The sequence below is a fragment of the Macrotis lagotis genome, chromosome 5 (genome assembly GCF_037893015.1).
Source record: "Macrotis lagotis isolate mMagLag1 chromosome 5, bilby.v1.9.chrom.fasta, whole genome shotgun sequence".
NCBI lineage: Eukaryota > Metazoa > Chordata > Mammalia > Peramelemorphia > Peramelidae > Macrotis > Macrotis lagotis.
Window position 1 is genome coordinate 107713883 of NC_133662.1, and position 27107 is coordinate 107740989.

Below are 27107 nucleotides of genomic sequence, written 5' to 3' on the forward strand. Positions count from 1 at the left end.
GGCCCGGGGCCGGGCGGGGCGGGGCGGGGCGGGGCGGGCCCGGGGCCGGGGCCGGGTGGGCCGGGTGGGGCGGGGCGGGGCGGGGCCGGGGCCGGGGCCTGGCGGGGCGGGCCCGGGGCCGGGCGGGGCGGGGCCCGGGGCGGGGCCGGGAGGGGCGGGGCCGGGGCCTGGCGGGGCGGGTCCGGGGCGGGGCGGGCCCGGGGCCGGGCGGGCCGGGCCAGTCCTCCGAGCCGGGCCTCCAGCAGGGGTCTCTGCCTCCGGCCCGCTGCGCGCCGGCCCCGGGCCGCTCTCTCGCTGCTCCGCCGTCCTCGCTGCTCCGCGCCGGCTCCGGGCTGGAAGGGGACGGGGCCGTGTCGCCGGGCCGGGCCGCAGTCGGGGGTCCCCGCCCCTTCGCGCACTGAGGTAACGCGCCCCCGCCGGACGCCCCCGGCCCGCGCGGCCCGCCGGGCCCCTTCCCCCAGCCCGGCCCGCGGACGATTCCCGCGTGTGCGTGGGGGCTTGTGCACGTGCGTGGGGGCTTGTGCACGTGCGTGGGGGGGGCTCCTTGAAGGCGGGGAGGCGAGCGCCGCGTCCTCGGCTTTCCCTGCGCCCTTGACCTTGGGGCCGCGGCGCCCGCGGGCTCCGCGCGGGGAGGGGGAGGGGCGGGCCCGGGCCCGGAAGCGGCGGCTCCCCAGGCCCGCCACGCGGCCCCCGGCCCCGCGCTGTGAGAGAGGGGGGATAGTGCTGGCGCCCCGACATGTGGAGATGCCCGCCGGGCCGGGCCCCGCCGCCCGCCTCCTCGGGGACAGTGCCGGGTCTCGGGTCCGGGGCAGCAATGCACGGGAGCAGTGGCCCGGCCGCGGGCCCGCCGCCTCCGAGCAGCTACAGCAGCAACCAAAAGGGGATCCCGTTACATGGCGCAGGGCCCTGGAGAGGACCCGGGTTCAAAGGCGGCCCCAGCACTTAGTAATGACCTAGCCGCGTGGCCTTGGGCAAGCCACTTAACCCACTGCCTAACAAAAACCTAAAAAAAATAAAATAAAATGAGGGGGCTGGACCAGGTGACCCCCGGCGTCTCTGCCAGAAGTGACGCCACGGTCTTGTGATCTCTCCGGCCCAGGTGGGACGGGACGGGGGCACGCAGAAGGAAAGCTTTGCATGGGACTGAGTGATTGCTCTCTGAAGGCGGAAGCTTGAGCCCCTTACTCCTTCCCAACCATCCCGGTACCCTGTGGCCCTTGTCCTTAGGGTCTCTACTTATTTCTAACTAGAATTAGGAAATCATAGAGGGACCCAAACAAAATGTACAGATTCAGTTTAAATTTGGGTCTTTTGACCTCAGATCTTAAGCCACTGAGAGTTCAGTTGGCTTAGACACAGGATCCCAGATATTAGAGCTAAGAAGGGCTGTTGAGACCCTCTGATGCACTAATTTTTCTGGATGAGACCCAGCAAGAGAGGACAAGTGGTTTCCATCCGAGATTATACATGTCTATCCCCATAGAGTAGTCACTTCATAAATAATGGCTTAATTGACCTCCAAATCTAATAGGTCAAGCCTTAATCTCTAACCTGAGCACCAGTCCTGCATTTCTGATTGCCTTTAGAACAATTATGCAGTGGGAAAAGCTCAGAACTTGGGGTAAGGGGGTCCCTGGTCTTTAATCATGACTCTGTCATTACTGAGTGACCTTGGTAACTCATTTGAGACTTCTGGGGCCCTCAGTTTAACAATCTGTAAAATGAAGAGTTTGGCCTATTTGATCTAAGACCTCTTCTTGCTGGTCCTAAGTACCAAATTCAGGGCCTTAAAAATCCTTTCATATGAATACCAGAAAACAAAAAATGATTTGCTGAAGTACATTAACAAAAATGATAAAAATCCAGGGCCTCAATCTTTCCCCAGAGGGTAGGCATCTCACAAATGCACCTAGTTGATGCCCAGCAATATGTAATTTTGAGCTGATGCTGCCATCTTCAAGGTCTGAGGCCAGAAAATAATTGTGTGACTGTGGGCAAGTCACTTCTGTCTGCCTCGGTTTCCTCTTCTATAAAATGAGGATTATAATAGTGTCTACCACTCAAAGTTGTGCTGATTAAGTGAGAAAATACTTATAAAGAACTTTGTAGACCTTGAAGTCATAAATAAATACTAGCTATTATTAACTTTATTATTACTGATGGCAGTGGAAGCCTTGAACCTGAAACATTTCAATAGAAGACCATCATAGGGAAGAGATCTTCCAGAGTCCATCTGATCCAACCTTTCATGACAAAACAGGCCCAGGGAGGTTAAGTCACCTGCTCAAGACCACAGAGGTAAATATCAGAGATAGTATTTGACTCCAGAGTCACTGCCTTTTCCCTCATCCAAGGCAAGCAATATTTCTTGACTCCTGAGTTGCAGATAGTTCTTCCTTTTACTGTTTATAACTTATAAACAAGTATAAGTATAAAGGTTGATAGGGAAAGTTTATTCTTTTACTGAAAAGGAAGAGGTTCAGAAATCAAATCTTGGTTACTTGGTGATTTGGGGAGGGAGAAGTAGATTTTGGAAGTACTAAACAGCATAGCTTAATGAATAGAGAGCTAGTCTCTCAGTTGGGAATCGTTGGGTTCAAGGCTTACCATTGACATATTATCTATGAGACTGGGGAAGTCACCAAACCTCCCAAGTTCCCCAGTTACCCAACTTGCCCAGGTCACCTAATCTCTTGAGTTTCCTAGGCAATTCTTTAAGACTACAAAGAAAGTTCCAATTTGTATTGGTAAATTTTAAATTGGTAAAAAGGGATCCTATAAGAAGAAAAGATTCTACCCTTTCCAGTTGCTAGTCTTTGGATACCTTGAAAACTTTAATTATTATATAAATTTAAATTCATTCTGTTATTGTCACATGTAGATTCATTGCAAACAATGGAGACTAATGGAAGGAAGGACTGAGTTCAAATTCTGCCTCAGATACTTAAATCACCATGATACTTTTCTCCCAACTTTAGTGTCCCCACTTTTAAAGTAGGGATGATGATGGAGTTGGTGTGAGGATCAAATGAAATGCCATGTAAAGGACTTTGTAAACCTTAAAACTCTGTGTAAGGCCTGCCACTATTCTTCGCTGTTATTGATCCATATCTTCTCTGGATCCATGGCCCTCTCTAGTAACCTACTTTGAACTGAGTGTTCCTTCTGTGAATAGTTATGGCCCATCTGCTGCCAAATGGGACAGAATAGAGTAAAAAGCAGTTTCTGGAAAATTTCCTTCATCAGGATGAGTAAGTGACTGAGAATCTGTGGTCTGCAGTTGTGTTAGCCATATGGGCAGTGCAGTGGATCGAGCACTGGCCTTGGAGTCAGGAGGACAGGAGTTTGAATGACACTTGACTCTCACCAACTGTGTGTGATTATGGGCAAGTCATTTTAACCCTGATTGCCTTACATCCAGGGCTATCTTCAGTCAACCTGATTCATACCTGGTCACTGGACTCAGATAGTTCTGGAAGAGACAGTGAGGCTGTGATTTAGCACCCCCTCAAATCCAGTTCATGTGCTTGTCATAGCACATGTGGAAAATGCATCTGATTTAATGTCTGTCTGTTTCAGGTGATGAATGCTATAGCTAGTCTCAGATTGCCTATCCGTACTTTAAGAAAACCAAATGCCTGGATTGGATTCTGGGGAACATCTCCTGCACATAAACCCTGTACCTTTTGGAGTCAATACATCAATACTTCTAGTTATCAGTTAAACTCATCAAACTATGGAACACTGTTCTTCTACAACATTTCCTCCGTGAAACTCCCAGGGTTTTTAATATCCCCAGAATGCATATCACTCTTTTCTGTAAGACTCAAAAGCAACACAGGATCTAAAAAGACCAGTAAAAAGGCTTTGCAGAAGGCAGATGATGAAGATGATGATGACTCTGATGAAGATCGGGGAGAGATGAGTGAGCAGGAAGATGAATTTGAAGATGACCCTAATGTAGTAAAAGACTATAAAGATCTGGAGAAAGTCGTCCCCTCTTTTCGGTATGATGTCATCTTGAAAACAGGGCTGGATCTTGCAAGAAAGTAAGTTTGGAAGGTGTATGATGCTACTAACCATTAGCTACTTTGTTTTTTGCATCGATTGATATTATCTAGCTTTACAACTATTCATGTACCCACCCTGGGTGACTAACAGCATAGAATAATAGAATCTCAGAATTTCAGAATTGGTAAGTTCCCAGAAGTCATCTTATACAATATCCTCATTTTACAAGTAGAGAAATTAAGGTTTAGAAACATTAGAAACATTCACAGTCAGTTTTTGGAAGAGCTAAAAATAGAACTTAGGTCTTCCTGCATTTCAGAACAAAGCTCTTTTTACTTTATCAGAGTATGTTACTAAGAATGGGGGGAGGGTAATTTTGACTTTTCACTACTTTTGGCTCCATGGGCAAGGGTGGGACCTAGGATTGTAATGCTCACACAAATTGATTTTTTTAGGGTTTTTTTTTTTTTTTGCAAGGCAAATGGGGTTAAGTAGCTTGCCCAAGGCCACACAGCTAGGTCACTATTAAGTGTCTGAGACCAGATTTGAACCCAGGTACTCCTGACTCCAGGGCCAGTGCTTTATCCACTACGCCACCTAGCTGCCCACAAATTGATTTTTTTAAACCATTTTTAGGCAGTCAAACTAGCTATAAAAGAGCAAAGATTCTTTTGAGGCTGATAACTTTAAAACACTTCACTTTCTGCACTGAGTTTATTAAGCATCACTTTTCTCTCTCACTTTATTCCCTTCTTTATTCAACTGTGCAATTTACCAGACATCCTGTGTGTAAATAAAAGATTGTTTAGTTTTTTTTAGTGCCTTGCTGCATCTTCTGCTCATCTCTGGACACAGAATCTGTTGGAGCTTCCAGTAGTCAATACCAGTGACTCCCCTTTGCACATAGAGACCTGATTCTCCTCTGGTCAATCAGAATGATCTCTATATTATCCATTCTAAAATCTGATGGCCCTTGCAAGATTGTTTTTCTCTCTATCACAAGAGAGAGTTTCTGTAATCCAAATCAGAGAACAGGAAAAATAATAACAACTAAAGAAAAAAGAAACAATCCTTGTTTGTTGTTTGACAGTCTATTAGAAAAAAAATTTTAAAAGCCAAGGTGAAAATGAGCTAATTTTCTTCTATCTTTTAATCCAGTTGCTGACATAAATTTCAGTAGGATGAGATAAACATGGGAGATGCCCATTTAGCAGCTGTTTAATTGCAGTACAGCTGTGGAGTTTATAGATGGCACTAACTGTACATATTGTTTCTGAGTTTCTCTTAGAGCAAAAAAAATGATGACAAAGAATACTATAAATCTTTTTAGGAGGAACTCATCAATTTGAGCTGTTCTTAATCAATAAGGTTGATAATCAAGGGCACATTAACTTTGAAGACAAGTTCCCAGGTAGCAAGATATTGTAGAGGTTCCAACCCTAGATAGTAACTTATATACGTCCATATTGGGCTCTTTTAGAGTACTAGTTGGCAACACAAAAGCAGTGTGACGTCTGTGCATCAATTCACTGATTCAGAAATGACCTTTGGTGTCATTGTTTTAAAATCACATAATCCTTGATGCTCCATCATTTTCAATATGGACAGTCAGTTTAGACCCCAGTCATTTGTTCACTATTGTAATGAACCTCTCAAATTGCTGGTGGAATGTATTTTCCAACAAGTCTGCTGACCATTGTAAAAACAATACCATTCTAGAGCATCACTTTCTCTCTCTTTCCCCTAAAGTAAAATAGAAGATGCATTCTACAAAGGTGAACTCAGACTGAATGGAGAAAAATTATGGAAGAAAAGCAGAACGGTGAGTTGTTTAAACTTAAATTGATTATGAAATACATTTGTCAGAGAGACTGCCAGTCCTGAATTAATGCTTCTCTTTCCCTTATCCAAACTCCATTCATTCCCCTGGAGGAACATGAGTGCTAAAACATCACATTTTAGCTATTCCAAGTCTGAGCCAGTGGCCCTTAGAAAATTTTGGTGGGAATGAGAGACAGTTTTATCCTTCAACAGTTTCAGCTGTCATTTTGATGGTTCATCTCTTTTTTCTTAACTGTTAGAAGTCAAAATTAGAAACCAGGGAGATCCATTAACTAAGCCCCTGATCCATTGACTGTACTCCTCTTGAGTAATACACCCCAAAGAGCAGTGAGACTGGTCTTCGTTCAAGGATTTCTTTGGCTTCACATCAGTGTTCTGGTTCATTATTAATTTAACAAGTGTCTCCTACTAGTCCAGTATTAGGTCCTATAGAAAACACAAAATTAGCCTTGCAATCATTAGAACACCACAAGACAATACAAAACTGGGTTTGACCAAAGATGAGACTGATAAGCAGTGGTGTAGGAGTTTTGAGAATTTAGAGGGGAAAAAGAGAGATTCCCCCATAGGCTAAAGTCATTAAAGGTTCTTGGGGAAATGAGACTTGAGATAGACCTTGGAGGAGCAGTGACATGGTTTAGATGGAGGTTTCTTAACCTGGCATTTGAAAATTTGTTGTTCTCTTGAATTTGGGTAACTATATTGTAATTGTTTTCGTTTATAATTCTATGTATTTTATTTTATGCAGTTGAAAACTTTATTGTAAGAAGGGCTCTGTCGGCTTCACCAGATTGAGGGGTTCGTGGCACAAAATGATTAAGGACCTCAGGTTCAGACAGAGAGAGGAAAGAAAATAGAGTATGGGGTAGGTGAAGGACAGTAAAAGAGACCTTGGACTTTTCTTAGTAATACTGGATTAAAAACTTTAAAAAGTTAAATATGTTTAATGGATATTTTAGAATTGCGTGTTTTTTCTTATGGTGTGAAATATGTATAACTAATGCTTTCAGTGCCCTAAAGGAACTACTTTGCATAAGCTGTAAGCATGTGAATTTCAGAGGGTACCTGTTTCTGTAGAAGCTTCCTTTGAAAGCCAGAATCATTTTTTTCCAGGTAAGAATTTAGTAAGGATCCCAGTAATTCTGGGGAAAACAGCACAAAGGAATACTTTTTTTTATTGTAAACTCCCTTTTCATTTCAGAATGATTCATGGCAGATTGGCTTTTGAGAGTAGTAGCTTGGTAATTCTGGGGATCTCCATGGGGATGTCCCTTGTTTGGGGGATGTTATTATAGAAGCTCTCCCAACTAATCCTATGGGATAGGAGGAAAACCTCATTTCCCCCCCTCACTCCTAGTTTCATAGCCCTTATCCTCATCCATTTTTTGATTTTTATGGTTTTATATGGGGAACCTTTTATCAGTCACTGCAGATATGAATTGCAAACATTTAGCAAATTAGTCATTCAACCAGAATTTGGACTGAGCATTTTGTATCTTTTCTTTTTATCCTTCAATTTAGTCCAGTGAGTTCCTCAGTTGTTAATAATAGTTATATTATTCCGTATAGTGTTCCCAGAGTTAAAAATGACTTTTTTCCCAGCTGATATATTGTTAACTCCTGCCTAATTTCTGCTTCACCAGCCCATCTTCAGTTTTTATGTTTTCTCACTGCTTTCCAGATTTCTCGTGGGGCTCAGTGGAGGATGGGGGCAGTATTAATATTCTGCTGCCTGAGAGGCTGGCCTGCCTCGTTACTAGGAAGTCTGGTAGTCATAGTAACAGTGTAACTAAGAGGAGATTTGAAATGTAGATGATTGGAACTACTGATCCAAGCCAACTCTGCTTTGTAGAGATATCAATTCTGATTTTCCTCCTTGACCCCACAAGGAACAGAGGATGGTCATTTGGATGACTGAGGAGGTGGCCCCTGCCTGGGTACCATTCTTGGTTAATCCCTTCTTCACCATCATAGCCCTGCTCCAGCATAGCAGAGCCACAAAAACTTTTCTATGTGCTGAAAATGAAGTCTTTTCAAATGTTGCTCTGTGGAGCTAGTAACTTTGTACAGAATATAAGATAACTTTGTATAGTAGTGCTCTGTCAAATTCCATCTGCACCTGTTTCCTCTAGGCTCCCTATTATGAGAACATACAGGATAGCAGAAAAGCACAGAGACATTGCCCTCCCTCCCCTTGAAGGAAACTGAGAGGGAATCCACCCTGGGGAGCATGGTAGTATAAGGTAGTACTGGTCACGTCTGAATTTTGAGGAATATTAGCTGTGTGATGAGTCCTATAACCTAAAACTTTCCTTAGATGTCATTAAGGGTATTGTACTTCTATTGCCTACCTTAGAGGTGACTAGATTATAAGTAATGCTAGGGTTCTTGTGAGGAAAGCATTATTTAAACTTCACAAAGTACTACGTAAAGGGTATTTTTCTTTCCTCATGGAACAGAATAGGGCTCATTGCCTTCCTTCACGCCTTTATTTTCCTTTTCTACCAGAAAGTTGGACATTGGGTAACACTAACACGTTACAGGAAAATTGTGGCCAGGCTTTATAATTCCTTAAAACTGGTCCAAGTCACTTAATTCAACCCTTGCTCTAGTGAGGGCCTGGGCCTTTCAGTGAGGGGATGAGCATCCTGGAAAGCAGTTTTTGCTTCTTTTTCGTATGGGAATGACCCTTAGAGGTTTTCATAGCTGCTACTTCATGAGTATCATGCATGCATTGGCTACTTGATTGGAATACAGTTGTACTAAGTTGTCCTGGCTTGCCAATTTTTTCATTTATTGGAGATGGCATTTGAGCACGGTGGTCAAGGGTGAATCTCAGTGTGACATCTTTTTATTCTGTCAGAGCTTGGAGTCAAGTGCCTACTGTATGTCACACACCATACTGAAGGCTGGGGATACAAAGAAAGCCAAAAAATAGTTCCAGCTCTCAAGTAGTGTCTTGAAGACTGTGTCTGTGTCTGTCTGTCTGTCTGTGAAAAGGGTGATAGTTTCAGAGAAAGCATAATAAGGTAAGGAAGCCTGAAAAAGCCTTCTTGCAAAAGGGTGGGACCTTTGAGGTCATCAGTCCACTCTCATTTTAAAAGCTGAGGACATAAGCCCATAGAGGTAAGGTGATTTGCATACAGTCATTCAGCTGATAAGGTTCTGAGGCAGTATTTGAACTCAGGTTTTCCTCTTCTAGAGGATATTAAGAGCTATTTGTATATATTTAAAGAAAAGGAGGTTAAAAATAAATACTTTGAACCCTATTTCTTATTTCTGACTGGTAGAATAAAGTTAACTAGCCTTTTAAGTATCTGTATCTCCCAGTCATCTTATATGAGAGGAAACTAAGGTCTAGTGACCTAACCAACATCACAGTTAAGTAGAAGAGTCAAGATTTGAACTCAGATCCTCTAATTCTAAACTCAGAATTCCTTCCTATCCTGCATCTCTTTTGTTTTGGTTTGGTTTGGTTTTTTAAGGTTTTTGCAAGGCAAATGGGGTTAAGTGGCTTGCCCAAAGCCACACAGCTAGGTAATTATTAAGTGTCTGAGACCAGATTTGAACCCAGGTACTCCTGACTCCAGGGCTGGTGCTCTATCCACTGTGCCACCTAGCTACCCCTCTGCATCTCTTAAGATTTGTTTCTGTATAGTTTTATATCTTGAGATGAAACCTCTTGACTCCTTATTAGGATGACCCAGAACATGCTGTTTCCTTACATTTCTCCAAGGAAATACTCATGATCTGATAGGATGACTGGGGGTTCTACACACCAGGCTGCAAGTGTGGGCACCAAGGTTATTTGATAGTCAAAGAAACATCAGACCTAATTTGAAACCAACTTTCTTTTGCAATGTGGTTACTGTGGTACAGAGGTAGCTTATCATAGCATCTTGTTGACTTGCAGAGGGCTTCCCTGGCCTAGTGCAAACTTGTACTTGAGTCCTTACTTCACAGGTGAGCCCTTTGGAACATGCTAACAGAGTGTAATCCCCAAAACAAGTTATTTGAGCTTGAGCTTCCTTCCACAGTGACTCATAAGAGCATAGATTCCAAGTTGGGAGGGACCTCTGAGGACATCTAGTCCAAAACTCTTGATTTTGTGACTGAGGAAAACAAGACCCGGAAGTTAGATTAATGGCAGACTAAGGACTAGTGTGTCCTCAGAGTCCCACCCTGCATTGTAGGAAGGTGATCACTGGACTGTATTGTCAGTTCCAACTGAATTTAATAGTTTATGAAAAACAAATCAAACCCAAATGAAGTGTTTTATAAGCCAATCTCTGTTTTCCAAAATGTCATAATAGTCGCTTTAAATTTTCAGGTGAAAGTGGGTGATACATTGGATCTTATTACTGGAGAGGACAAAGAATCAGATACAGAGACAGCTATGCGAATTGTCCTGAAAAAAGTGTCAGAAGAGAAAACTGAGTCTGAAAAGTATCGAGTGCTTTTACGCCGGTGGAAAAAAATCAACCTGCCTAAGAAGAGTGTTTCTAAATAGCCAGATTCCTATGGCACCAGGAACTCTAATGGTTTTCATTTTGTGGGGAATGGGGCAAAGGGGGCCTTTCTGAAAAAAGGACATTTTTATTAATAAAGTCTAATCAGTTATGGAATCTGATAGACCATTTTGTGAAAATGGGAATAAGCACATCTCCATACTTTCCTAGTGCTAGGCTTCAGCAAGTTTTTCTTGTTGACTAGGTTTGCACTTGGTTTGACTTTTCCTGGGCGTGGGAATGAATAATTTGATTTCCAGGTCATTTCACCCAGCATAAGATGTGCAGTGAATGAATTAAAGTCCAGAGAGCTTTTTTTAATGATTCGCCTGTTTTCCCAAATTAACTACCTCATGACTATGTTGTAAAATAAAACCAGCCTTGTTGTTTCTTAATGTTTTTATTTCAATTTTATACCTATCAGCTTAAATGCCTCTCTGAGACTGTTTCTTCTAGCAAAGGGGGCTAGACTACTAGTTGGAGGCAAGACTGCTCTACATCTAGATAACTCAGTTTTGTAAAAAAGTATTGCTAAGGGTTGTTCTGGCTCAGATTATCCACATCCACATCCTCCCTTCTTTCAACTCTTTTTATTTCCATACCCTTGGGCAGCAGGGGCAAATGTTACCAATCAAAGTTTTTAGGAGTCCTCTGGAAGGTGACTGGAAGACTTTCCCTAGAAGATGACCAAAACTACAAACAGAAAGATTTTGTTGGTTTGGTTAAGAACAGATAATGTCAACAAGACTATTTCAGCCTCTAGGATCCTTTTTTTTTTTTTGCAAGGCAAATGGGGTTAAGTGGCTTGCCCAAGGCCACACAGCTTAAGTGTCTGAGACCGGATTTGAACCCAGGTACTCCTGACTCCAGGGCCGGTGCTCTATCCACTATACCACCTAGCCGCCCCCAGGATCCTTTTTTTTTTTGTCCTTAAAGTTTGAGTCTAATAGAGTTGGTAAGTTTCAAGTAAAAGGTATTCTTAGTAATAAAAAGTATTAAGTCTAAATCAAAGCAAATGGTGCTAGGACCTGTGACCCTAAGTCTTCTATCAACCCAGTTTTTAAAAACAGGTAACAGAAAGGTTATAGAAAAAAAAAAATTTATTAAAATGTTAAACTCAGATGCTCGTGATAAATGTCCTCTGTAGTATTGCCAAGGTAAATTTTTATTTTATTTTATGACTGGTTAATTTAGTTTTTACTAAGTCATGAGTTATTTAAGAAATATTGAGGGCGGCTAGGTGGTGCAGTGGATAGAGCACCGGCCCTGGAGTCAGGAGTACCTAAGTTCAAATCCGGCCTCAGACAGTTAATAATTTCCTAGCTGTGTGGCCTTAGGCAAGCCACTTAACCCCATTGCCTTGCAAAAAAAATTTAAAAAACTTAAAAAAATACTTGTGAATTTGGATTCATTCTCAGATTTTCTCACCTCACCCCACCCTTCCCTTCCCTAATGAGAAAGCTTAAGAAAGAAAGGCATATGGATGGATAGAAAGGATGGTGGAAGATAACCTATTACAATGGAAAGAATAGGGCTTGCAAGTAAAGAAATCTGACTTCTGTTCCCAGCTTTGCCGTTAAGTATTTATATGTACTTAGTCAATTCACTTATTTTAACTAGGAATAGCTAAGTGATGTAGTAAATAAAATACTGGGTTGGGGTGCAAAAGACCCAAGTTCAAATCTTAGCCTCAAAATACTTTTCTCACCCTGAGCAAGTTGCAATGTCTTAGTTTCCTGGTCTCTAAAGAGGTGAATGGATTTGATGGTTCTATGTCTTTTCTACTCTATGTCTATGATCCCATGTTGTTGAAACATTTCAGTCAGATCCAACTCTTTGTTACTGCTTTTAGGGTTGTCTTAGCAAAGATAAAGTGGTTTGCCATTTCCTTCTCCAGCCCAATTCACAGATGAGGAAATTGAGGCAAATGGGGTGAAGTGACTTGCCCAAACTCATATTTACTAAGGCCAGATTTGAATTCATGAAATTGAGTCTTCCTGATTTCAAGCCCAGTGCTCTATCCACTGTGTCACCTAGCTACTTTCTCATAAATTCATGTACTTTTTCATAATTGTTTTTCTAATGTTAGGGACCATATTTGACATTTGATTGGTATAGGGAATTTCCCAGTGAGGAAATTTCCTCTTACAATATAGACTGCCTTTTTGTAGCTTCTTTTTTGAGTCTTCTACTACTATGCATAATAATGGGTTGAGTGGTTTGCCCATGGTGATGTGGCCAGCTTGTCAGGAGCAAGACTTGAACTTCTCCTGACTTTGAGGCCAGCTCTCAATCCACTATACTATTAAAAGAGAATAATATCCCAATTCAGGTTAATGTGAAGAGATGAAAGAACGATGAAAATACTTGGAGAATTATTATAAAAATCGTGATTTTTTTTTCTTTTGGGCTCACAGAATGATTGACAAATGAACTTGATTCCTGTCTGGATTTGACCTAGGCCAGACTTGATCTTCTTAAATGTCAAAGTAAGGAGAAAGTTATTTGGTTACAAAAAAAAAGACATGTATTACAAGATTCCCTATGGGTATGAGGAACTAGTAATGTATTTAGGAAACATTAGCGGTGGCATAAAAGCAATTCATAAATGCTTTACAGGCCTCTTGAAACTCATTCATTACCCTACACTAGTGACAGCTGCCTCATAAACTAATCATGGTGAGGTTCCATTAATGAAAATGTGCACAGAATGAAGAAAAACAGTTTAAGAGACTCAATCATTGTAACTGTTAGTCAAAGAAAGGGATTCAGGGCTTTCTATGAAAACATGGAAAATTCCCCCCCTTTTTCTGTTTGATACTTTTTAAGGCATGGTCTAAAAGTCAGCTTAGCAGTTGACAATGAAGGGGGGATGGGAGAGCTCCAGGTTTTTTCCCCAGTAACTATCATCTTTTCAAAGAAACTTTCTTTTAAGAAACACGATGCTAATTATATTTGCCTGATAAATGGCACTTGCTGTTTCCTGGAAAACTGTATGGATCACTAGGCAAGAGTTCCATTTTCTCTTTACCTTTTCACGGAAAAAGCAACTCCTGAGTTTTGGGTTATTTGAGCAGTAATGGATTAGAGAGGCTATCACTTTTCAGGAAACTAAAGGAAAACTGATTTTGTCTGATGGAAAAAGTAGCCCATAAACTCTCCTAAAGGTACACAGGAGTAGGTGATGGTTTCCCAGAACTATTTTCAGATAAAACCCTACATTTAGAAAAAGGCTATTTTATTCTATTGGTCAGAGAATTGTCAGTTACAGATAACCCCATTAGAGGCAATATGGTTGGGGGGAGGTTGGAAGTCAGAAATTGGGTGATTGTACCACTTGGAAAGAAATCATAAACTCCTGTTGCCCCAAAGACAAAGCTTTTGACCACAGGTCACCTCCTCTTGCCATCAGTTAGGAATTGGGAATACCCATTTTAGGTGCAGACTTGTATTCATTTTGTGATCAGACAATGAGTTCTAATTCTTCAAACTTGAGGTAGGCCAAAGCAGTCTTTAGTAGAATCTTTGGAAATATTTTTCACATCTCTAATCAAAGCATCCTGAAAATAACTTAATGTATTTGTCCCAAGAACAATGCCGTGACAGTTAAATTAATAGTGACTGGGGGTTTCCAGAGAGGATTCAAAGGACACACTCAATCTAAATGTCACTTGTTGCCATCTCACGATTTAAATATCCCCTTTGTTAATAATTTCCCTAACTCCTTCTGATCCATCTGATGATGGCATGTAGTTGGGGCAATATTATTTACTCCCATTTGAAAAATGAAGACGCTGAGGCCAAAATGAGGTTAAGGATAAGAAGTTTCAAAAATCCAATTTTTTGCTTGTCACAAGGGTAGGGACTAAGGTTTAACATCCTAAATAGGACAATGCACCACCACAAAGCAGGGCTGCTGAGCTCTGCTAATAGCATTCACCTCAGACTTAACAACTGTGTATTTCTATCTCTAGAGGAATAAGAGGGCCAAGAAACAGTGCAGCCCTGTAGGCATGCCTAAGGCAGGACAGCAATCCAACCCTATTTGAAATGGTCTTGTCTAACTATTTGTACCAAGCAGAGGAACAAAATTCTGGATTTGGTTGTTTCTTAGACACTGGTTTCAGGGCAAGGGGAGGAAAAGTAATTTTTTTTGAGCTAGTTACCACTAGAAACTATCTTCTGGAAAAAAGTCATTTTTTTAGCCAAATGGAAATATATCATGGTGATTTAAAAAAAAATTTTTAAATGAACTCTATATCAAAATGATGCTCCTGACAATGGACTAATTTCTTTATAATGTTGATGGGTCTGCCATCAAGAACATTCACCAACTCCCTGTATTCCCCAATTAAGGCCAAGATGGCAGCTTTAGACTTCTTAAAGGTTGGATAGTTTTTTTTTTAATTTAAGCCTTATATTTTAAAAGGGGTAGTAGTCAAAAACCAAAGAAATATTCCTTACAGCTACCCAGCTAATTGAAATGGCAAACACAATGTTATGGAATTAACTAGAAAGCTAGAGCCCTGTTTATCTGTCCTGCTTTTACAATAAATCTAAGAACTCTTGGTGGGCAAGGATCAAGGCTTTCCTTGTACTTAGCAACTGCTAAGTTGGTCACTAGATTTCTGTTAATATCTGAGCTAAGTACTGGAGGTATGAACCAAGTCACAAAAATGTCCGTTCTCTCAGGAAACTTAGTTCAAGATTTACAGAATAGAGGTGGGGCCAACATGTCTGAGCAAAGACAGAGACTCACTTAAGCTCTCCCTAAACCTCAAAATACCTTAAAATAAAATGCCTTTAAACACTGAGAATGGCAAAACCTACAAAAAAAAAACAGTAAAGGAATTTTCTAGCCCAAGACAACAACTCGGTATATTGGTAGGAAAGGTTTGATGTGCCAGCTTATGAGAGGAGTGAAGTCCAGTGCAAGCTACCAGTGCAAACCAGTTCCAAAGAAACCAGAGACAAGACTTGGGGCAACTAAATCAGTGACAACTAGTGGTTTCCAGACCTCTTAGCTCACAGACGGCAAGGGGAATAAATATGTCAAGAGATTTATATGGGTCCCTTTGTGTGTCAAGAGCAGAACACTATTGCATTGCCCATACTTGGTTCTGGGTCTCAGTCCTGGGTTTTAGTTCCAATGTGAGGAGAACTAATAGCACAACAGAGCTCATGACAGCAGGAGAGCAGGGACCCAGATCAGAGTTCCAGGGTCAAAAAGAGGGCCTGGGTCCCCAGAATTATCTCTGAAAACAGCTGTGTTTAAAAAACCTTGAAGCTTGGGACAGTGCCTCTTCACCTGGGAAGCAGAGACCCACTTTAGCATAGAGTTAAAAGTCAAAAATTGGCTGGAAAATGAGCAAACAAAAGAAAAAAATCTGACCACAGAAAGTTACTGTGCTGACAAGAAGATCAGAATACAAACCCAGAAGGCTATAGTCAAAATTCCTGTATCCAAAGCCACAAAGAAAAATATGAATTGGTCTCAGGCCATGGAAGAACTCAAAAGGAATATTAAAAATCAAGTAAGAGGAAGAAGAGAAAACACTGGGGAGAGAAATGAGAGTGATAGCAAGAACATCAAGAAAAAAGAGTCAACAGCTTTGGTAAAAGAGGCACAAAAATACTGAAGAAAATAACACCTTAAAAATAAGACTAGACCAAATGGAAAAAGAAGTGCAAAATCCAATGAATGCTTTGAAACACAGAATTTGCCAAATGAAAAAGGAAGTACAAAAGCTCACAGAAGAAAATAATTTCTTAAATTGGGCCGACTGGAAGCTAAGGACTTTATGAGATATCAAAAAACAAATCAAAAGAATGAAAAATTAAAAAATATATCACTGGAAAAACAACTGACTTGAAAAGTAGACCCACAAGGTAGATTTTAAGAATTTTTGGACTACCTAAAATTGATGATCAAAAAAAAAAAGACTAGACCTCCTCTTTTAAGAAATTATCAAGGAAAACTGCCCTAATAATCTGGAACCTAGAACCAGAGGATAAAATAGAAACTGAAAGAATCCCACCAATCACTTCCTGAAAGAGATCCAAAAAATAAAAACTAGGAATATTATAGTCAAATTTCACTTTCCCCAGATCAAGGAGGAAAAACTGAAGGCAGCCAAAAAGAAACAATTCAAATATAGTAAGCCATAGTCAGGATAACACAAGATTTAGTATCTTCTACATTAAAAGACCAGAGAGTTTGGAATAAAATATTTCAGAGGGCAAAAGGGTTTGGATTACAACCAAGAATCACTTACCCAGCAAAACTGAGTATAATTCTTAAGGGGAAAAATTGAATCAATGAAATAGACATTTAAATATTCCTGATGAAATGACCAGAGTTGAATAGAAAATTTGACAAAATGCAAAAGAAGAATTAAAATGGTAAACAGGAAAGAGAAATCATGAGGTATTTGGTATACCTTTTATTCAGATATGGAAAAAGTGAGATCTATAATTCCTAAAAACTTCATTATAATGGCAGTTAAAAGACTATATAGACAGGCTGCACAGGTGTGAGTTAAATATGATGATATATATAAAGAAAATTAAGTAATGATAAGAAAAAAAGAATGTATTGGGGGGAAAGAGAAAAGGAAGAGGTAGAAGATAAATTATCTGACATTAAAAAAGACCTGAAAGAGATTTTTACAATGTAGAGAAAAATGGGGTGGAGAGCACATGAACCTTACTCTCATCAAAACTAGCTCAAAGGAATAATATACACAATTCAGTTGGGTACAGAAATCTAACTTGCCATGCAGAAAAGTAGGAAGGGAAGGGGATAAAAGAAGGGTAAGGCAATTTGGTAGTCTGGACAGGGTAAAAGAGAAAGACTAGGGCAAACAGGGAAAACAGGATGGACAGAAATACAAAATTGGTAATCATTATTGTGAAACAAAAAAAATTTACCAAGAGTTTCTCTGATAAAGATTCATTTCTTAAATGTATAGAAAACTAAGTCGAATTTATAGAAATGAGCCACTCCTCAATTGATAAATGGTCAAAGGATATCAATAGGCAGTTTACAAAGTAATCAAAGCTATCTATAATCATATGAAAAAATGCTCTAAATCCCTACTGATGAGAGGAAATTAAAATTAAGACAACTCTCAACTACTACTTCACAACTGCTGGATTAGCTAATATGACAGAAAAATGACAAATGTTGGAAGGGATGTAGGAAAATTAATACACTAAGTTGTACATTGATTCAAGCCATTCTAGAGAGCAATTTGAAACTATGGCCAAAGGGCTATAAAACCCTTTGACCAAACAATACTACTACTAAATCTATGCCAGAGATGAAAAAGAAAAAAAAAAAGGAAAAGGACCTAATAGCTCTTTTGTGGTGGCAAAGAATTGGGAATTGAGGGAATGTTCATCAATTGCTACAGTACTGACCCTGGACTCAGGAGGACCTTAGTTCAAATCCAACCTCAGACACTTACTTAATAATTACCTAGCTATGTGACCTTGGGCTAGTCACTTACTCCACTGCCATGCAAAAACAAAAGACAAAAAAGAAAAGAAACAATGAGTAGAATGCTTTTAGAAAAATCTGTAAAGACTTACTGATCAACTGATGCAAAGAACATTGTACCTAGTAAAAGGAGTAATGTATGACGATCTACTTTGAATAATTTAGGTATTCTCAGAAATACAATAATCCAGTACAATTCTGTAGGACTTATGATGAAAAGTATTATTTCTTCAAGAGAAAGAAATTGTAGAGCCTGAATGCAGATCAAAGACATTTTTTCTTTATTTTTCTTGGGGATTTGTCTTTTCTTTCACAGAATGACTCATATGGAAATTTGTATATAGATTATAGCTTATGTCATACTGCTTACCTTCTCAATGAGAGGGGAGAGGAGAGGGAGAAAATCTGTAATCCAAAATTTGAAAAAAAATGTTAAATAAGAAAAAAGAATAAATTGGAGATAATCAATAGAGGAAAAGCACTGTGAAATTAAGAAAGGTTTCTCTTAGAAGATAAAGACTTTAGTTGAGATTTAAAGGAATCCAGGAAGGATAATATTCCAGGCATGGGGAATAGCCAGTGAAAACACCAAGAGCCAAGAGATGAAGCTTCTCCTCATGGAACATCCAGGTCAGTGAGGAGGCCAGTGTCATTGGATTACCAAATATGTGGTGAGAGGAAGGGAAGAGGGCAGGAGGAAGCCTGAAGGATTTAAAAGCCGAACAGGATTTTAGGTAGCCAATGGAATTTTTAGTGTGTGACTGCATATGATTTTGTGTGAGACATATGGTCAGATCTTCATTTTAGAAAGATCAATTTAACCTCTGGGTGAAGGACAAACTGAAATGGTCAGAGAAAATAGTTCAGTTATGAGATTATGAGAGTCTACACCAGGGCAGTAGCAATGTCACAAAGGGAGAGTTGGGGACATACTAAATCAAGAACAAAGTGCTTCATATTTATAGCCTCTTTTGATCCCCACACAATCCTGTGACTTAAGTTCCATTATCAGTCCCATTTTGCAAACAAGGAAACAGGCTGAAATAGATTAAGGGACTTGTCCAGCCAAGTATCAAAAATTTGAATTCAGATCTTCCTGACTCCAAGCCTAGAATACTTGCCTCATACTTGCATAGTCCTTTATAGTTTCAAAGCACTTTTACCATATGTAATCTCTTTTAAAAGATTCTTGCTTTCCTCACCATGGTACAAGTAGTATTAGTCTCATTTGGGATCATAGGGAGTTGAAAAAATCCTGAATTCATACACTGAGTCAATGTGAACAAGTCACTTAATCTGTTTGCCTCAGTTTCCCTTATCTGTAACAGTACAAGAGCACAAAACTTGAAGGGTTGTTTTGAGGATCAAGTGAGATAATAATTGTAAAACCGATATTGGCACAGTGGTTGGTACATTAAGAGCTATATAAATGTTAGCAATTTATAATCACTATTATTGCCATCTTTATTTGATTAGAACATCAGGAAAATGAGATTGAGAAAGGTTAAATAATTTGTCCAACAGAGGTCACCAGAATTGAAGCTTCAACTAAGGTTACTGCTTCCACCATTCCATGCTGCCTCTACTTCTAGGAATGGTAAAATTTTAAAAATATTTCAAAACTGTTTATCATAATGTATTAAGCTATGCATAGAAATCTCTGCTTATTAAAAAAAAATCACCTATACATTTTATTTTTCCCAAGAGACAAGTCCCTAATTATAAAAGGAATTTCAAAGAATTCACCTTTTTTCCCAACTAACTTCATTTAAACACACAAATGATCTGGGTCTAATTTTTTCACTTTTGTGTCTGGAAGTAACAATTATATACTTCAGTCCTGCCTTAGGTCAGAGTACCCTAACTACAACTATTTCCCCAATTCTATTCCACTGCTATCCAAAGGAAGAAAAACAAGGCAGAGATGGAGAACATCTACTGACAGGAGTCCAAAATCATGATCCTATCTCAATAGCCCCTGAGGGGAAAATCTCTCTCCCAATATAACATTAACGTCCATCTCTGAAATGAATTTATAAACAGCAAATTGGGAGGATATGAGGAGAAAGAACATGATGCCTTCCTGCCATAAGCTAATAAGAGAGCCCAGTGTTGAAGTAAATGCAATTTAATCCAGAATGATAAAGGGTAGAATTTTGGAAGGCAATGCAAATTTAAGTATTAGAAATGGTCTGGCATGTGACCAAGAGGTCATTGGCCTCCCTTCAGCAGCTCATTAGGAAGGTGGCTTCTAACTGGCCTTGCAGGACGTGTTCTGTGAAGGAACAGCTCCAGCTGACCTCTATCAGAGAAGTGTCAGGCCTAATTGTGACCAAAATAGAAGAAGCCATGGTTAATCAGCACCAGGTATGACATCCCAAAACAACCCACTGGTAGAAATGAACGAGGAGTTTCTAAATTCTTGGGTACAGAAGGTTTAGTTAAGCAAATGGCCAAATTGAAAAGACAAAAATAAACTGAGATAGTAGATCTGCAGACCCACAGTCTGAAGATGGGGAGGGGGAACCCCAAAACCACTCTCCAGACTTAAAACACTAGATTACAAGACTCTGCTTTTTTCTTGATATTTTATATAACACATAAAACAGTGCTTGTATAAAAATTCACACAAAGTTGCTAGAGAGCATACAATTACAAAAAAAACAGTCCTGGGTTTGTGTTACATTCAGGTTTCTAAGGATGCACTCGAATCAAAAGGAAGATGCAGCCATTAGGTGATAGCAGTTCATTATCTTTGGTAAAACTGTTCTTATTTCTCTGCAGAAGGTTTTACTCTGGCACCACCTTTATGCACGGTCTTATATCTGAGATGTCAGAGTATTAAGGCTGGATCTACCCAGGCAAGCATTTTGTTTCTTTTCTTTTCTTTTTTTTTTTTTTTAGTTTTTTGCCTGCCCAGATGCCCAAGGTGAGAACTCACTTGGCAGTAATCAATCAAAAGATTTTCTTCTCTAGACTCACCCCCCCCACCCCACCCATAATCAAACATGAAACAAAATATTCAGAGACCAAGGTAGAAACAAAGGCCACAGAATATAGGTTCATAGTAACCAAACAAGGCCAATCCAATTCAATTATTCTTACAATTTTTTTTGGTTTGTTTTTTTATATTCTTACCACTTTTAACTGCCAATTCAATTCCCTACAAAGTAGATCCAATTGTTTGGTTAATGATTAATTCTGCCCTCCCTTCCACCCTTTTCCCACCCTTTCCCGAACAAAAGAAAATAATAGTGAAAAGGTAAACAGTAACAAAGTGGGATTTACTCCCTCAATTTGGACATTAGAGCACCTGGGGCATAATTTTTTTCCTCTTTTGGATTGTGATCATGTAGACAAAGTCTAGAATTTAAATTACATTCATGACTCTTTGAACATTCTTTTCAGATGCCACAGACAGGTAGGTGATGGTTGCTGAGTGTATCCTACCAACTTTAGGAGATGACTATGTTAATTCTTCTGGTCTTTGAAACACAAGGTATAAGGAAAAATTAAAAAAAGGTTTTAGAAGCAAAAGAGAAGACCAAAAGGGGGTCAAAAATGCTTCTAAATTCCTGTGAATTATCAAGTATTTTTTACTCCTATTGCTTAAATATAAAAAGTGGACTGGGATGGCTGATGGCAGCACAGAAGGGATCATATTGAAGGGTTGAGTAAGGATGAGGCGGCATTTACTGGCGAGGAGAGATAAGAAATGACTTTCCAAAGTTATTCTATGACTTTATACTGGAATTTATTCCTTCCAATTTCCTTCTGGAAGGCAAAATCCTAGGCAATTAAAACAATAAGGGAGAATGAATTCACCATGGATTTGGAAAAAAGACTAAAACTCAAGAGGTTACAAAGATGCTTATTTGATTCCTGTTCCCTGCTAATTTCTTTTTTAAAAAAATGTAAAAAAAAAACAACAGCAGATGAGTATTTTTTAAATGGATTATTAAATGACTCTGCCTCTGGAGGAGGAACTGGGCTGTGTTCCATCTTCTAAAACCAAGGACAATTTTCACTGGCCTTGGGACCTTCTCCAGTTGTGTTCCAGGACAGATACAGATTAGAGTCCTCAGTAATTCGACTGAGCCCTCTCACTGAGAAATGATGCTAGGAGGAGGGAGATGCAATCCACAATCCTTAGAGCAGGTCAACAAGGGAAGGCTAAGGCATACCAGAAAGGCCTGAATAAAGAAAAATATGACACTGGTGGCTCTCAGGGCAACTCCTGGCTATTTGGACATTCCTGAAGTCAATGAGTGCTTCGGCGATTTGGACAGTCTTTGTACACACTGAAACTTCATTAACTTAGGTATCATTGTAATGTTTGTGGGTAGCAGGAAACAACATATCCTCTGAAGTTTTAAGACACCTACACAATCAATATGTTCCAATTTCTGATGCTGGGACAAACTGGTAAATATCACAGACAAAAAAGGTAAACTGTGTTCAGTTGCTGAAGGAATTAATTGTGAATTTCAAAAATAATTCCAGATATTTAAAAATAAATCCTTTAACATTTTGGGGATGGGGGGGCAGGGATGGCTAGAGAAAAGAGGGACAAATAGCAGTAATATATCAGAGGCAAGACTTGAATCAAGAGTCTTCCAGACTCCCAAGGCAAGCCAAAGGCCATGCTGCCTCTCAAACTATAAGATTAAACTTAAAATTTTTTAAATTTCAAAAACTTCACAAGGATTTCATAAAGACTATTGATTCAACCTATTAAATTCATCTTTAGCCTGTTCAGTTTTCAATGGGAGGTCCCCTTCTTAGGTATTTGGTCACATAAATATGAGGGAGATGACAGCATCTTTTTTCATAAAGATTTCTCTGGGTCTTTGAGGATTGTAACTCCTTGAATAGCATGCCATTAGGCTAGAGTGGTCTTTCTTCATTAGCTAGACAAAGAAGCCAGTATTCTGCTGACATAACTGTGGGAGTAAGGAATAAACCAGGCACTGAAAGAGAAAATCAATTTTAAGGAGTCCATAGGGAAACTTCAAAGAAGATACTTGGAAGGAGTAAGTATGGTCCAGTTTGAAACAGAGTGTGGCTTCTGTCCCAAACTGCAGAGGCTCTGGAGCAGGCAACAAGCTAGCCCTAAAGTATTGGGACCTAGGCAGCCACTGAGGTGTGGTGAAATCTCTTCACATTCTTGATATTCTGTGAGATGAAATCACCAGGCTGTTTCTAGAATCTGCCTTTGGGAAGAGATTTATCAAGGAAATGCAAGTGGTACCTTCTCTTTTTAGGCAGAGTAGTGAACCTAACAGCAAAATGCAATTTCATAAGAAACGTGTTTTTCCTTTCCCTATACAATAGTAAGGGGGAGAAAAAAGGGATAGCTAAAACTCTGATGGTGCTCTAAATGTGAGTTTCAATATCTGTCTACATTCTTATCATCATCCAGTGTTTTTTTTTCTATAGATAAGTGAACCTAACGTTCTATTGAGTGTGGGGTCACAAGAGATAACACATGTACAACATGCCTAAACCTTAGTATTGATCACAGTGAAAATAAAAACAAGGGCAGTTTCACCCTACTGACATCAATATGATTATTTGGCCATGCCAAAACCAAGTATTAGAGACATGGACAGCAGGAACCATGGCTTGTATAGCATGCCTGTTGCTGAGATCAGCTCTAACATGAAGCATGGCACTTCCAAAAATTACAAAAATTTTCAAATGTCTTTTTTAAAAAACTCCTAAGTTTGAAAATCTCTGGTTACAGTACTTCAGCTCAACTGTGTAAAAGATATTTTTTCCCATGAAAATTGCCCTCAAAGAGCTCAATGATTTTTTTTTGTTATTTTTCTGTTTAATTTTTAAAAAATGATAAAAATGGAAGATGCAAAAGTGGGGAGGGAACAATACAGATGCATAACTTGTCATTTAAACAATAAAAAGGAAGGAGTAAAAAAAAAACCTTCCATCCTAGGTTGGGAAAATTATTGCTCAGAGCAATAGGTGCCTGAGTACTAAGGGATCGTGGTGCATATATATTCCGGACCAGGTCAGAAAAAATTCAAAGCTTTTTGTTGCTTGTGTTTTAGTAGGTTTCTAAAGTGTGCAAATGTAGTAAGCCACTTCCCACTGTTGCAAGGGGGCACCCTGTGGATGCCATACCAATACTAAAAAACAACCATCTGAGTCTCCAAGAATGCCCTTCACTAAGAACTTAGTGACCCCAAAGTTCAGAGGTTGAACAGTTCCTTATCACTTCTTCACTTTCTTGGCTTTTTTCAAGATGTCACACTTTTTTCTATTGGGTCGCCGGCACCTCTCATCAATGCTGGGGATACATTCATAATGCCACACCTCCTCCATCTTCTCCACAGGGTAAACAGCTTCGACATAATGGCGGATCAGTCGTAGACGGGTTGGGTCAAGTTGCTTCTTGTTACAAGCACCAGAGTGATTATATTGCAGTCTGAGGTTCTCTGGGGTAAAGAGTTCTGGGAAAAGTCTGACCAGGAGCCGGGCAGCAAAATTGCCCACAGAGAGGCTCTGTTGTACAATCTCCCTTACCTCCTTGTCAGACAGCAGATAGAGAGAAGGCACAGGGAAGTCTGGGGAAGGGACAACCAATTCATCTAAGGGGATCTTACAAAAGTCCTTGCTGCTCCTTTCCGGAGGCAACGGAGGTCCTTCAAATTCTTCTCGGAACCTCTCAGGGTTGATTGCATAGTTCATGAAGTCCCTCCTCTCAAGGCCTGGCACAAGGACCTTTCGCTGCTGCTGATAGGTGCGCCTCTGTTCTGTATCTCTCCGACGGCACCTCTCATCCAACTTTCCAACAAACTCCAGTGTCCATACCCGGTCATTCTTGGCCCTGGGGTATAAGAGCTGCACATAGTGCCGGATAAGCTTGATCCGGGATGGATCAAGTTGTTTCTTCCCTAGAGAACCACTGCAATTATACTGCTTCCTCAGATTCTCATGGGTGAACAGTTCAGGGAACAAGTGAACCAGGAGCCGAGAGGCAAAGTTCCCTATGGACAGGCTGCTTTCATAGATGCTCCGAATTTGTTCCTTGTTGAGAAGATAGTCAGACATTGGCACTTCAAAGTCAGGAGGGGGGATGTCCAGTTTGTCAAAGTCAATAGGAACCAACCAGATTTTCTTGGACCTTCGACCAGGCCTCTCATACTCAAAGCTGTCTTCCACTTTGATGATGGACACATCATCGGGAAGGCTAGAGGAATCGTAGCAGTCATCCCTCAACTGCTCACACTCGCTGCCATCAAGGCAGAGACCTTCCAGCTCATCATTGATCCTCTGGGCACACTGCTGTTGCCACGCCTCTTCCTCCTGAACATCAGGGAAATAGATTTCAGTGTAGCGGCGGATAATCTGCAGGCGCTGGGGATCTAACTCCTGCTTGCCACCATCCCCATAGCAGCTGTACCGTTCTGCCAGCTTACGATGGTCAAAGAGCTCAGGAAACAGCCGGTGCAGGAGGAAGACAGAGAACTCGCCAGGAGATGAGGCCTCATCTAGGAACTCGTTGAGATCCTGCGCATCAAGGACATAGTCAGAGGCAATGGTACTGCTGCGGTCCAGGGACAAAGCTTCTTCTTGTTCTTTGTCATCTAGGAAGTGGGGGGTTTCCACCTGTTCAGTCTCATAAAAGCCAGATGGCTGACCACTCGGCTGACCACTCTCCATCTCACGCTGGGCCCAGAAACGATTGAAGAAGTCATTGACCTGAGGCAGGCACTCCATTTGCCACACCGTTGTGTTCTTCACCGAGGGGTAGCAGACTTCTACATAGTTTCTGATGAGCTGGAGATGGAGAGACTCAAGCTTCTTCTTGTTCACAAAGCCACAGGTGGTACAGCTGCGATTGAACTCATTGTCATTGAACAGTTCAGGGAAGAGCTGTACCAGCAGGCGGCAGGCCAGGTCACCCCCCGATGAGCTCTGGTCCACAATCTGCTTGAGCTCGGCTGCAGTGAGCTGGTACTCTGGTGGTGGCTGGAATTCTGCTACAGACTCTGTAGGGCTTACCTGCTTCTTGATCCGACTCACTTCCAAGGAGAGCAGGTCCACTTTACTGTGTAACTGGGACATGTTGGAATTCAATGTGTTGAGAGTATAGAACATCTTCTGAATCAAGGAGTAGATGTTGGGGTCATTGTCGGTCCCGGTAACCACTGCCACTGGAGTAGTGTTACTAGAGTCCCGCTTCCTCTGCTCATTCAGGAGCCGCAGGGGCGATGGGCTATTGCTGGAGGTGACTTTCTCATAGAGTTCATAGTTGGTGAACTGGTCTCCCCCGGTAGGATTCTTCTTCTCAGTGATCTTGTGGGAGATGCCATACAGAGGCTTTTTATAGGAGGGGGTGGTTACATCATTCAAAGATTCCTCCTCACACAGCCACCCAATGCCAGCAGTCTTGCTTTTACTGGCCTGCTCTCCATTTCCCTGATTGGGTGAGTTGGTGTCTCTGTTCTTCATGCCAGCCAGAAGTGCCTATGGGAGAAAAAAAGTTTTCCATAGTGATTTAAGTGGTTCTGCCATTTATCTATCCTCTCCTCCCCCTTATCCACAGCACAAACACTGAGAAATGCTAATGACTGGGGGAGATGTGAGGTGGGGTTCATTGGAAAAAGCTAACCTAGAGGCAGAATTTTTCCAATCCTTAACTTAATCCTTCCAGAGGAGCCCAATAAGCCAAAGTTCAACATGGGCTGTTCAACCCTGAGCTCTAAATCAGTTTAATTTTAAAATGAAACAATGTGTAGAGTGCTCTGCAAACCTTAAAGGGTTACCTATTATTACTATTATTCTTGTTATTATTATCATTGCCATTTATTATTATTATTATTTTTTTTTTATTATTGCTACTGGTGAGAATGGGTTTCCAATTCATGAGACTGATCCAGACACAGCCATAAGAGACAACAAAGAAATGAGGACCTGGAATCACTCCACTGCCTAGACTGACCGGGCCCTGGACACATGGCTCCGTACAATAAAAAGGATGACAGAACTGAAACTACAGCCCTGCCATCTTAGCTTCTAGTTTGGGCTCTGCTACTATCTAATTATGTGACAGGCAAATCATTTCACCCCTTCTGTAAAATGGAGCCAATAGAAATCTACTATCTCTCTTCCCCAGGATTTTCTGAAAGTAGACTAGGATAAAATTTGGGGAAAAAAGGGCATCAAAATGAAAAATAAAAAAAAAGATGACACGCAAAAAGTCATGGCCATTAGATGGCGCC

The 27107-nt window shown here is 40.7% G+C and overlaps 2 protein-coding genes across 8 annotated transcripts in view; one reads left to right on the plus strand and one right to left on the minus strand.

The window, feature by feature from the left end:
* The first annotated feature begins 227 nt into the window (after positions 1 to 227).
* Positions 228 to 10757, plus strand: MTRES1 (mitochondrial transcription rescue factor 1). 5 transcript variants are annotated; one of them, XR_012468506.1, is made up of 6 exons: positions 228 to 402; positions 3580 to 4049; positions 5761 to 5833; positions 6602 to 6718; positions 6864 to 6966; positions 10184 to 10265. XR_012468506.1 is itself a non-coding variant. In XM_074187279.1 (5 exons), the coding sequence occupies exons 3-5, from the start codon at positions 3583 to 3585 to the stop codon at positions 10361 to 10363; spliced, it is 720 nt and encodes a 239-aa protein (XP_074043380.1). In that variant the 5' UTR covers positions 233 to 402; positions 2167 to 2298; positions 3580 to 3582; the 3' UTR covers positions 10364 to 10757. The 5 variants fall into 5 exon arrangements, 3 of the variants coding, with proteins under 3 accessions (XP_074043380.1, XP_074043379.1, XP_074043381.1); XR_012468507.1 differs by lacking the exon at positions 6864 to 6966 and having other exon boundaries at positions 10184 to 10264; XM_074187279.1 differs by lacking the exons at positions 6602 to 6718; positions 6864 to 6966 and adding an exon at positions 2167 to 2298 and having other exon boundaries at positions 233 to 402; positions 10184 to 10757.
* Positions 10758 to 11822: 1065 nt separating this feature from the next.
* BEND3 (BEN domain containing 3) overlaps positions 11823 to 27107 on the minus strand; it is a 75489-nt gene continuing 60204 nt past the window's right edge. For all 3 annotated transcript variants that reach the window (XM_074187276.1, XM_074187275.1, XM_074187277.1), the window contains exon 4: positions 11823 to 26352. In XM_074187276.1, the coding sequence (XP_074043377.1) occupies positions 24094 to 26352 (2259 nt within the window). In that variant the 3' untranslated portion in view covers positions 11823 to 24093. The remainder of the gene's footprint in view (positions 26353 to 27107) is intronic.

Excerpts from the sequence above, each read along its gene's own strand:
- MTRES1 (XM_074187279.1), top strand. The coding sequence starts at position 3,583 with ATGAATGCTATAGCTAGTCTCAGATTGCCTATCCGTACTTTAAGAAAA. Across the intron at positions 4,050-5,760 it reads GGGCTGGATCTTGCAAGAAA|TAAAATAGAAGATGCATTCT; the intron begins GTAAGTTTGGAA and ends TTTCCCCTAAAG. Across the intron at positions 5,834-10,183 it reads TATGGAAGAAAAGCAGAACG|GTGAAAGTGGGTGATACATT; the intron begins GTGAGTTGTTTA and ends TTAAATTTTCAG.